We start from the raw sequence: 12,985 nt of genomic DNA on the forward strand, positions 1-12,985 counted from the left end.
GTACAAAGTGCAAACATTTTCATGGCAAGAATGGAAGTTTTTTTTTTCAATAAAACACAGGTAGTTTTTAATTTAATTACTGTACCTCATCGAACGCGTTGTAACACAGGCGCGAACTTAAATGTGACTAATTTAAAAAAAACCTTCTTTCGGACTTTGCATTTTCGCTTTTTTAACACACTTCTAGAACCAAAAGAAGCCTATCTAAAATCCATTCGAGATCTGGTTCTCGCACGGGCGATAAAGCCGAAGAAGAAGCTTCGTGCGTTTGCTTTTGAGGCAAAAGCGCTATTTTTTAGGGGAAAAAACTTGATGGAGAAGGCGCCTTTATCATGTCTTACTGAAGTGTAACGTCAAATTCTTCTTAATAAATGTTTGCTTCTTTTGAAGTGAATATTCGAAAGTGAGGTTACAGAGAAAATGCCCACCACTGGAGTTAGCTAACAATTATTTATTTTTAGCCATAAAACTTTACAAAATATAGATGGCGTTACCACCTAATTATAAAGATGAATTTCGTATAGTCTTATTAGAACAGGTCCCGCGTAACCATGGCAACCGAAATCGTAATTGTAATTCTAGTAGTATTATTCCCAATTCAATGGTGAGCACTCGCTAAAATGCGTCAAATGTAATAAGACTTCTAAAGACGGCGGCTCGGCTTACGATAATCCCACGAACGTAGTAAACTAAGCCTTTGACAATAAATATTATTTTTACACGATTTCACCTTGGATCAGTGGTGGGCATTTTCTCTGTAACCTCACTTGTCAGCCTTCCTTCGAGATGAAGATTGTATATTTTCCTTAGTTGGTGGTGGTAAAATGCACAAAATACAATTCAAAGGAACGAAACATCCGTCTTTTTGCGAACGCCAATAAATTTCACCATTATTTTTGTTGCATTTCGAGAATCTTAAAAGGAAATCATTTTCTTCTTTGATCTTTTCCACTACTAAGCTATGCCGTATTTCCGCCTAGGCCAACCTAGGCCGTTGCCTAGGGGGCCTCCAGTGACCGTTATTACTGTATTCGAAGGTACAAATCTATAATATCAATCGTAATTTATATTGGAGAAATTTCTAGATAGAAGATTTTGTTTTAAAATTACCAAAATTTCTGCCTGACAGTTTACGGACGCAGCCTTAAATCGCACTGTTGCATAATTAACGCATATTTAGTCGACAATTGTTAAGAGCTGTTATTAAGTAATATAACCGTAGTGCTCAGACTTCTGCGCTGAATCAGGGAAATTCAGGCACAGCCTAGTTCCAGGGATAAGGGTAAATGCAGCGCGTTAAAAGGGGGCCAGACTCCTTATATGCCTATGGGCCCAGGATCTCTAAGTCCAGCCCTGCTACTAAGGCGACATACCAATCCTGGCAGCCACATAATCACCAACTGATATTGTTTCAAATGTAAGTCTGTCCTCAGTTTCCGTGGTTCGATCAAGTATTGCGACCTCTACTTTGGTGCTGTAAAGATCTAATGATACTCTTAACATTTTTAAACTGAAAAAAAATTATGGTGGCTTTGGGTGCCAGCAACTGTGCAAGTTTTTGAAAGACGTGTTTCAAGAGAAATTAAGTGTGATTTAACACTCTCATTCGAAATGTAAATAAATTTAATTCCTTTAATGTTTTTGTCTGACCATTCTCAAAATACGAAAATCATTAAAATCGGAGAATGACCTTTTTCAGAATTTCCTTTCAAATTTGACCCCCCAAGTTTTCACAATTTTGAAAATATCCTTATTTTTGAAAAACCGTTAAAGTTAGACAATTTTCGTGACCATTTCTGAAATCTGCACTTTGAAGTACTTTTGTTTTGAACCTTTCATTACATTAGTCATAGATGTATAAAATATATTGGCCATAATGCTTGGGGGTAAGATTATTGCACAATCGACACTCTAAAGACGTGGGGTATTTTCAAATGGCTCTAGTTTCGGAACCTCTTTATATTTTCAGCTGGCCCTCAAGGGGTCGGAGTGTGCAATAACTGGTGGCTTTACCGGGGAGTCGGGGTCCGGCTCATGTAACCCATACGGGTGGTGGCGCACTGGGAGATATTAGCTCCATCCAAATGGTCCTATCTCCAACCTCCGACTTCGGTCAGGTTTGGGCTGGATACTGGGCTTCGGCTCGGGCTAATGGAGAGGGGCTGGGCAAACTGGCCGACTCGGAGGATTGAGTAGCTCGCTGTGGGGCTGCGTGCCTCCGTATGAGGGCGGACCCATCTCCCGGCCTTTTGAAGTTCCACCGGGATCTCCGGTGCCGGGTTATGCGGGCTGCCGCGTGCCCGCCGTTCCCCTTTAGGAGCTCTTTCCTAAGGGCTTGACTCTTTGCCTTTGTAGGTGGGGTGTCGGCTGGAGTTGCTATAGCATCCACTCTTACTCCCACTGCTGTGTGCGAAGTGAGAATTGGTCCACCCGTTGCTGCACCTTCTGCTGGGTTGAGTGGCTCGCGTCAAAGGTGCGACCATCAGTAGTGGGGTTCTGCTACCTATGCTGGATTTGTTACCTGTCCGGGCTTGTGGACGCTGGCGTAGGGCACTATGATGATAGACCTCCGGTGGTATGGTCTCTGTTACTAGGTACACCGGACTATAAATTCTGATACACTGATATTTTCATCAAATAGCCACAATGTATAGTATGTAAAATTTCATTACAATCGGTTGACCCATGGTGGCATGAGTATTCGAACCGACGTGGAATATAGTAAAGGCTAGAAGTGCCATACTTAATATTGAGTTAAATTTGGTAACAAGTTGTGAAAGGGAATTTAGTTCGTCAATTGCCTGAAATTTTGTTTCAATTCTGCACCGCAGTTATCATTACCCTCTACATATCAAAATTGAAGTAACCAAAACAATGCTTGTCCCTTTTTTTTCAGAAACGCGCCCAAAATACCGATGACGGCCAAAGCATTGAAGTTCTATTACTCTATACACTAAGGTTAAGCGAAGCAAGGGATACTGAACAGAATGTAATATTCTAACGTAAATAAAATTACATGATAATTTCACAATATAGTTACCTTTATGCACCTACAATATAGAAAAACTAGTTATTGGGTACGCTTCTTTTTTGGGTTTTAGGTTCAAGTGTGCTAAGACTTAAAGTTTAAGTTAAGTTAGAAGAAACCACCTATGGACTGTGAGAAGGAAGATAAAATACGCGAAAAAGTAGATTAGTCCATAATTAAAAGGGATAATATAGCTAAATCCTAAACAAATTAGAAGAAATTAAAAAACTTACTACTAACACGTACCCAATAGATCTTCGAGTAATAAACTAAATTAAAATTAAATAAAATAGCCAGAAATTCCAACGGTAGACCGGTTTCGTTCTATTTGGAACTCATCAGTACCGTGCGGGAAATCTGGCTGGCGACTGTCAAATCTAAAGGAAAAACTAAGCCTAAACATTTAAAATTTCAAAACGCGTTGCATATAGCTTTCCGTTGCTTTCCGTTCTGGCTATTTTATTTAATTTTAATTTAGTTTATTACTCGAAGATCTATTTGATCCGAGTTTCGCGTTTTTTGCTCGAAGACCTATTGGGTACGAGTTAGTAGTAAGTTTTTTAATTTCTTCTAATTTGTTTAGGATTTAGCTATATTATCCCTTTTAATTATGAACTAATCTACTTTTTCCTTAAAGTTTAACCCCACGTTCGTCGTCCCGAAGTTCTGACACGAATGAATGAAATATTAGGTCGGAAAAAATTAAGAAATTTTGTGTGTTTTTATTATTTGTGACAATTGTTCTTTCTTCATAAAAATACGTCATTAACTTAGCCTTTTTTTAAACTGAATTATATTTTAACTGTAATTGTTTTTTTTTTCGTCTTCTCAAATCCTTATCATTTAATCAAGCGTTACTGAACTAATACGCCTCTATTAAGCGCTATCGTGTTGGTAACGATAATAACTTGCTTCACTTTTTGGAAAAATATAAGTGAACGTAATTAAAAATGGTTATGAAGTGTTTTAAAGGTCGTACATGGTGATCGAGTAGATATCTGACACGGATGGAGGTCCCCCAACGTTTTTTTATTTGAATAACCCAAATTGTTTTAGCGGAAGAACAAATCTTGCCTGTAACCGAGATGTGTTTTATTTAACGAAGCAGTTCTCAATTTCTGAACACGATCTGGTGATCAACCAGAGCGCTTTCCGTATTTTCCCTTCGCACTTCGCGAAGTGAAGAACTAAAAATGCTTCGCGTACACTTCGTTGTGAAGCATTGTGAAAAATGCCCACCACTGGCTAACTCACCGTAACTTGAGTTAAAAAGAATCGTGTTGACAGAATAAAATTATTTTTAAACAACTTCAAAGGTTTGTTTGTTACGAGAAATCATACATTTCAATTTCGCATAAGATTCGAGAAAAAATTCTATTTCAATATCCAACGTGGGAACGCCGCCTCAGTTCTCGACACTTTTCCGTCGGGTTCTTCTTTGGAAGACGTTCTGTTTTCTTTACCATTATTTTGTAAAAATTTGTACGATAAAAATAAACCACATAAATTTCAATATAGTTGCCACCACTAGAGACAGATGCCGCCACGGTAGAATGATAAAGTTGGTAAAGTCTCCTTATGGAAAGAAATTGGTCCCGCGCCTACCAGATTTAGTTGTATCTCTATTTATTCTAGAGGTCCAATCAAATCTGCTAACCGCGAAACAAGTTTTTGAAAATTACGAATGTGCCGTCTTCTCTAAAATGACGAGAAAACGTTATCATATGACCCGTGGCGCCATCCATTACTTTGGAAAAAAAAATCTTTTTGCTGGAAAACGCGTCTTATTTGAACGAACTATTGAGAGATAGACGGCGCCACGGGTAGAATGATATAGTTTTTTCGTCATTTGGGAGCAGACAGCAGTATTCTTATTTTTTAAAAACTTGTTTCGCGAAATACTGAAATCCGACGTTTTGATTGGACCTCTAGATTAATATTCCCAACTCAATGGTGCTCACGGAGATAAAAATTCTCACGAAGAACTCTTCTCAAGAGAAGAATTCCTTCTCAGAATTTTGACGTGGCCCTGGTTAAAAGGGAATGCTTGTTGCTGCCGTATAAGGTGAAAAATTGCATTATTTTAACAAGCACTATATAAACAGTACCTTGCCGGTCCTGGATCTCGGAAATATTACTTCTTGTGGATTTCCTTGGAGGTTGATTTATTGAAGTGTCTATAGGCGGCAAGATTGCGGCCGCTACGCTACGTGTTGCCGCCATTTTTCCGAAATTTTCCCGCTGAGTTCGCGCTAAACTTCTTACAAGGATGCTGGCGCGTTGATCAGTTTTTCTTCGCCTCCCTTCCTATGCTCCTTGATAGGCGCTCAAATAAATCAGCCTCCCAGTAAATTTCCAAGAAATAATATTTCTGAAAACCAGTACCTGCAAGTTATTGTTTATATAGTGCTTGTCGTAAAATATAAATAAGTCTGTTACGGCTCTTTCACCCGCTATCAAAGTTGGCCGTAGCGACTAGGTAGCGCATTGAGTTGGGAATACATAGAGGTACCGTACAATTGAAATCTGCTAGTCGCGGGACAAAAATTTAGATTCAAATCTGAAACGTTATCACTCGACGATGTTGTCGTATCTCTAGCTGTGGGAATCACTAAAGCTTGAAAGCAAAATCCACGTATATCATTCTGATTTGTGTATTTAGTTACGTGGATTTTACTTTCAGGTGATGTTGTTTCGCGCGAAATAGACGCAAAATTTTAAACGGAGAAATAGGCTTAGCAAACTAAACACGTCTCGAAGTTACAGTGACTTATTAGACAAAATTAATTAATGTAGAAAGATTATTTTTAATAGGCTATTGTAATTGTTTAATAAGCTATTGTAATTGTTTGATAAGCTATTGTAATTGTTTAATAAACACCATAATGGGTCGAAACGTTGTGTTAATACCCGTAGAAACCAAATTGTTCAATGCATAAGTAAGTGTATAATAAGAAATAAGGAATAGAAGGGATTTATCTGAAGCAATGATTTAATATTTAGATTCCCAATTAAAAGACCGATTTTAGTAAAGAAATGGCTTGAGGCTAAAAGGCAACTTGATGCGACACCTGGTCCACAGTGTGTCAGAATTTATAGCCCGGTGTACCTAGTAACAGAGACCATACCACCGGAGGCCTATCATCATAGTGCCCTACGCCAGCGTCCACCTAGCCAAGACAGGTGACAAATCCAGCATGGGTAGCAGAACCCTACTACTGATGGTCGCACCTTTGACGCAAGCCACTCAACCCAGCAGAAGGTGCAGCAATGGGTGGACCAATCCCCACTTCGCACACAGCAGTGGGATTAAGAGTGGATGCTATAGCAATTCCAGCCGACACCCTACCTACGTAGGTAAGGAGTCAAACCCTTTGGAGAGAGCTCCTAAAGGGGAACGACGAGCACACAGCAGCCCAAGTAACCCAGCACAGCTGGCACTGGAGATCCCGGTGGGCCCAAAAGGCCGGGAAACAGGACCGCCGTGCCCGCATATGGGGGCTCGCCGCCCCACAGCAGGCCACCTAATCCGCCGGGGCGGCCAGTTTGCCTGGACCCTCTCCGTTAGCCTGAACCGAAGCTCAGTATCCAGCCCAAACCTGACCGAAGTCGGAGGTGGAGATAGGACCATTTGATCAGAGCTAACATCTCCCAGTGCGCCACCGCCCTTGTGGGTTACAAGAGCTGGACCCCGACTCCCCGGTAAAGCCACCAGTTATTTCACACTCTAACCCGTTTAGGGCCACACCTGGTCCACAACAGGAATTAAGACGCGATTTGCGGGGTCTGCTTCTCGTGACAACGCGAAAATAAGAGTACTCTCAGGTAAAAATAAATGCAGTGCCAACTTTGAAATCTTATTGGCCGTGTCTATTTTGACCTGTTTTTCGGGCCAAATTAGCCGGGGACTATTTTGGCCCGTTTTTCGGGCTAAATTGAACACCACTAGAGTTGCTAATGAAGGTAAAAGATATGAAGTGAGACCATTTTTATGGTTTAAAGGCCGTAAAGTGGTGTTGTCGTCGTCCTCCACAATTTGCAATATATTTCATACAAGTAGGTGGGGTTGGACATTTCAAAGGCCTAGGTTTTCTTCTGCCTGTCAAATTTTAAATTTACTTTCCTGCGAAGCAAAAACCCTGGTGGTAGGCCAACGTGTTCTGCGGTTGGCCAGCCACCAGGGTATTCGTTCGGCGGGAAGTAAACTTAAAGGGCGACCAGTGCCGACCTTAGGGTTTGCAAGGCCCCGTGCAAAGTCAGCTTGCGATGAATGAATTTGGTGAATAATTTTGTGATAAAATACCCGAACTACAGGGATTTTAAGGAAATAATTAACACAAAGCTGTTTTAAAAATTTTAAGTTGTTCATACTCAGAACCTCGTTAGTTAAATTTCGGGCCTTAGGCAAAGCTTTGCCAATTTCAAAATCATTTGCAGAATTGCTATAGCCATATTTTAGTTAGAACCACAACATTTATAACTTATGTTTTAATGATATTCAGTTGCTTACTTCAACAGTATATAGTGGTTATTGAGCGAGCAAAGCCAGCAATAAATTTTTAGTGTGTAGTGTTTAAACATTAAATTATTAATTCATTTGAAATTTTTAGACGAAAGTGCCGTTCACTCTTCGTAACTTTAGTGAGTCAATTTCTTTGGGCAATTTTATTTGCTCAACTACTCATTAGCAGCTTTTCCATTAAAGGGCCTAGAAAGGGATTTTTCCAAAAGCGTTGCATGCAGTCTCTGCTTTATTTCACAGTTTTCCCGCTCCCTAAATTTGGCGCTGAATAGAATACGCGCCAAAGTGGACGTTTTTTGAAATGATTGGATCACCTGTCTTATCTTATTTTCCAGTCCCTTTAACACTCGCAGACTTGCCTATACACAGATTAGCTGGGCTCATTTTCCCAAGCCCTCGTGCATTCAGTCACTTCTCCAAACATACATTTACTAAACCAAATTTTATCCACGAATTATTGCGTCGCCGTGAAACTACTTTAATTTTAGTTCAGATTCTTGCAGTCAAACGTCACCTTTAATACTTCTATAGCGACTGCAATAAAAAAAATTGGGTGATCCGAACGAGGCCCTTTGAAGTTGTAGCCCTGGGCACTTGCCCTTAAGCTCCGGCTTTAAGACGACCCTGCTCTGTATAACAACGTCTACGTTGCCCAAAAAAATGGCATTTTTTGTGTCCGTTCTCGTAACGTTAACTCAGCTTGATCTTAAAGGGGATGGCAGCTACGTTTACAAAGACGAAACACCATACTTATTATTTTAAGGACAAGCGTTTTTTAACATATCTACGACTGTCAGTACCTACAGTGCGCCACTGTAGAAATTGTAGTACTCGCTTACTTAGAGAAATGAGAAATATGAAAAATTAAGATTTTCTAACTGGAAAGGTGCGAGCTGAAGTAGCCACTGGAGTAATAGTGCTACTCGATAGAGAAATTAGAACAAGTGTGGCAAATTTGGTCGTTCTAACTTGAAAAGTTGTTGAGCTATATAAAAATTAAGTTACCCCCCCCCCGCTCCCCGCGTATGCCACTTCGATATATATATCGATGTTGAACTAATTAATGACATTCCGTCCATAGCAAATAATAATAATAATAATAATAATTTTATTAGTCAGGAAAAGAAAGTGAAATACACTTATTGATCCCTGAAACACGAAATATACAAACAAAAGTGCCATACAATATATAGCAGATAGAAAATAATATAGATATATATACATTTTTGTTTTTTATTTACTTTTTTTACCAGCCACAAAGCTTATCAAGGCGGGTCTTGAACAAAATTTCGTGGCTTTTTTTTGTACTCTCTCGATATGCTCAATATCTTTGACTAGTTGGGCGACTAAATACTAGAGCAGTATTCGAGATGAGGGCGAATATATACATTGTACTATATTGTAAAAGACTTAACACTGAAATGCGAAAAGGAAAGGCGTAGTAAATAAAGAGCGCGCATACCATAAGCAGTGGCAGCACGACTATGAGGAGCTCCAAACATACGGCCACTGAGCATAACCCCAAGATCACGTACTACAGGGGTTTATATCCCCACAATGCAGAACCATTGACTTAGAAGCGTTGAAACCCACGCTATTAGAAGACACCCGTTGCTCAAGAGCTTGGATGTCATTCTGTAGGGACATCGAGTCACCCAGTGACGAAATTTTGCAGCCTATTTTATTAAATCAAACGAGTCACCACCATCAAGACATCGAGTGACCTCCTCAAGAATGGACAACATATTAGTGAAACAAGATCGCCGTAACAAGAAACCATGTTAATCTTTAGAGAAGAACGATCGACTCTCGAGGAAAGACATTAAAGTATCTCGAACATTTGTCTCCAAATGCTTACAAGGGATACAGGTGAGACTTATGCCTCTAAAATTATCATAGGTACAGGAGCCAGGGGTTTTACGGATAGCAGTGATGTTGTTAAGCAGAGGCAAGTTCCGTTAACTCTACAGTTTACTTTTGATGGCAAATGTGGCACATCTTAAACAATTGTAATAAATTGCTTGCAGATGTGGAGGTGAATCATCAATTTTAAATTCTTCCCTAATGATTAAAATTGGTGTAATGACTTTATAAGCTTGCAATACTTGCTAAAAATCACATACTCGTCTGTCTCCATGTCTTCACTTTCCTGGCTAACAGGCCAACTTTCATTTGGGTAATAAGATAACCCGGGCGGTTTCGCTTCACTTGTAAGGGACATTACAGGGGAGCCAATTGGTTCACAACTGGTTTCCTCAAATTCATCTTAGTCGGAATCATAGAACATATCTTCTGGCGAAAGGCTTTTTGATTTGATGATAGGTGAGGAGTAGCCAAAATCACTGAAATCACACTGAGTTGCTCGAGATTTTCCTAAATCTAATAAGGAATTCATTTTATAATGACTATCTATTTGAAATTTCAAAGCAGCTTACCAATTGTGTTAACTTGGATTCCTACACTTCTAAAAGTTGGATTTGCTACCATACCAGTCGACTTGGTCGATGGTTTTGCCATAATACCAATGGATGCTGTCAATTTCTATAAATTTTAAATATTTTTATTTGATTAAACTAATAACTGATTTAGATTGCCATGTAAGTGGCTAGGCACAGAGGGGCGCGAAACATTGTGGAAGAAAAATGTATGGGCAATAAGGTATTTTTCGAGGGGGGCAGGGGCAAAAGAAACGTGTGCTAGGTTTTGGCTTTTGGGTCAGTTACATGAAACCAGTCAGACTCAGAGGTGGTAAAACCAAAAATGGTTTATAGAGGAATGAATGGGAAAAGCAGCCTGCTGCTAATTTCTATAGCCAACCTGTACCTGGCCACTTATGTTGCCCTTAAAGTAGTTTAATAAAAAAATATTAAATACATTTGAAGCGTAAGTGTGCATTAATAGAGGATCCCCTTTAAAAACCACTTCTTCATTTGACACACCTGCGATTTCAGATAAAGGCTCAGTAAAGGAAGAACTTCCTGTTCTACTACCACTTGAAAATTCTTCGTCAATTTCTGGCACTTTCATTGCTAATGGTGGTTCCATTAACCTTTCTTTTTTAAATTCTTTAGGGTCTAGTACAGATGGAATAGCATTTCTCTTCAGGAAGCGTCGTTTAAATGGAGAGTCAGGTTTTCTAGTATTATAGCAATTTGCAGTAAAATGAGTTGAGCAAACTCTTAAATTTGAGGCTGGAACCCAATCATTAGTTTTTCCTAACGCTCTTAGCCATTGTTCTCTTGTTGGAACATCTTTGGGGAAAGAATGGAAAGACATTTCCGACCCACGGCAGTTGTTAAAGTTGTTATCGCACAATGGTACCGCACATGTCATTTCTTAATATTTTGGAAATGAACAGTAACCTGATTATAACAAAAACAGTTCTTCGAACTGAAAAAACAGTTTAGAGCTCATTAAATGTGCAGCCTTAAAGGGACATATATTATTTTTATTGTTGATTAATATGTCAAATTCATTTAAAGTATTAAAAAATATTCCTGTGAACAACAGAATGACGTCATTCCGCCTTTCAAATTACAGTCCACTGCTCCTCTAATTTTTAACACAAAATCTTTGATCCAATTTTGCCCACAAAGGTATCCATATTTATATTTATTTTCTTCCCTACACATTTAACATTAAAAATTTTAAATTTATTAATATTATTATGTATTATTTATTTATTGCAGTAACTGCAACAAAAAATAAAATAATAATAATAATAATAATAATAATAATAATAATAATAATAACAATAAATTTTAAAATTTTAATGTTCAACTTGTAGGGAAGAAAATAAATATGGATACCTTTGTGGGCAAAATTGGATCAAAGATTTTGTGTTAAAAATTGGAGGAGCAGTGGAATGACGTCATTCTGTTGTTCACAGGAATATTTTTTAATACTTATATATGTCCCTTTAAGGCTGCACATTTAACGAGCTCTAAACTGTTTTTTTCAGTTCAAAGAACTGTTTTTGTTATATATGCCCATTTATGAGAAGTGGTGCTTTACAAGCATTACATCTCAATTTTATAATTTTTTTAAAAAATTAGTGCTTTCTAAAATTAAATGTAAGTGCCAAATTAGGGCCTGCATAGAAAAATAATTAAAAACTCAAAAAATATTGTTATATTAGTTCAACCACATAAAAATTATTACCTTTGCTGCGCAAATACTCAGCCCGTCGTTTTGCCTTTTTCTTTTGTTTCCTTGGCATTTCAAATTTTAAAGCTCGAAAATTATTAGTTGTCAAACTTAACAGCTGTCAAAAAATTAAACATTCAAAAAATACTGATAGATTAGTTCCACCAAAGATAATACATACAACTAAAACTTTGATTTTGCCAGTTTCAAAAATTCAACACCTGCCCATTTCTAGGCCTTCTCTTAATCAAGGGGGGGGGGCAATGACCCTATATTCGATATCACAGTGCTTTTACATGACGCGGTTACCGAATTCCAGGTGAAATCGGGCTCTAAATTATGGGAGTGATTGGCGTTATTGATTAAATTGTAAATCGTGAAAAGACAGGCCTATGATGTGAAACACGCTGATTTTAAATCCGATAACAGAATTAAAATACGACCAGTGGTTGAGGTTATAGCGCGACCCAAAAAAGGGACAAAAGTCTCTCAAGCTGAGTTGACGTCTTCCACGACAAAACCGGTAAATTTCCAATATACGCGCAGCAGAGGTGGAAATGGGGAAAAACGTTGAGCTCTAAATATCGTCCGCGGCCCGCGGGTGCGGACGATATTTAGAGATTTTACTGGTGAAACTGCAAAACAAGGCCAAATAATTAATAAGCCTTGGTCTTGAAGGATAGATAAGATCATAAGAGAGATTTAGCGTTGCCTCCGTTATAACGGAGGCAACGGATTTATAAAACGTTGAAAAATGGCACGGAAGGTTACCAACAGCTCTTCTCTATACAAAGTACCTCAATGTTAACTTTAAATCGATTTTAATATGAAATGTGTCCGAGAATCAAACCATTGAGTTGGGAATAAATAGAGGGATAACTAAATCTGGCTGGCGCTGGACCAATTTCGTTCAATAAAGAGAATTTATCAACTTTATCGTTCTACCGTGGCGGCATCTGTCTCTAGTGGTGGCAACTATATTGCAATTGAATGTTTTTGCGAATCTGATGCGAAACAAACAAACCTTTAAAGTTGTTTAAAAATAATTTCATTCTGTCAACACGATCCTTTTTAACTAAAGTTACGGTTAGTTAGCTAAAAATTATTTATTTTTAGCCATATAACTTTACAAAATATAGATGGCGCTACCGCCTAATTATAAAGATGAATTTCGTACAGTCTTATCAGAACAGGTCACGCGTAACCATGGCAACCGAAATCGTAATTGTTATTCTAGTAGTATTATTCCCAATTCAATGAATCAAACGCAATGAAAACAATTTTCGAAA

At 38.4% G+C, this 12,985-nt stretch overlaps 1 protein-coding gene across 2 annotated transcripts; it reads right to left on the reverse strand.

Moving 5' to 3' along the window:
• Positions 1–8,702: 8,702 nt before the first annotated feature.
• On the reverse strand, positions 8,703–12,521 carry LOC149922092 (uncharacterized). 2 transcript variants are annotated; one of them, XM_090163025.1, is made up of 7 exons: positions 12,333–12,521; positions 11,878–12,273; positions 11,712–11,814; positions 10,425–10,885; positions 9,986–10,091; positions 9,674–9,929; positions 8,703–9,611 (listed from the first exon to the last, which is right to left on the reverse strand). In XM_090163025.1, the coding sequence occupies exons 3-6, from the start codon at positions 11,767–11,769 to the stop codon at positions 9,817–9,819; spliced, it is 738 nt and encodes a 245-aa protein (XP_090019151.1). In that variant the 5' UTR covers positions 11,770–11,814; positions 11,878–12,273; positions 12,333–12,521; the 3' UTR covers positions 8,703–9,611; positions 9,674–9,816. The 2 variants fall into 2 exon arrangements, with proteins under 2 accessions (XP_090019151.1, XP_090019152.1); XM_090163026.1 differs by having other exon boundaries at positions 8,703–9,277; positions 11,878–12,521.
• Positions 12,522–12,985: the final 464 nt, after the last annotated feature.

Source organism: Leiobunum rupestre, chromosome 11, assembly GCF_980474605.1.
Source record: "Leiobunum rupestre chromosome 11, qqLeiRupe1.1.hap1, whole genome shotgun sequence".
Lineage (NCBI taxonomy): Eukaryota > Metazoa > Arthropoda > Arachnida > Opiliones > Sclerosomatidae > Leiobunum > Leiobunum rupestre.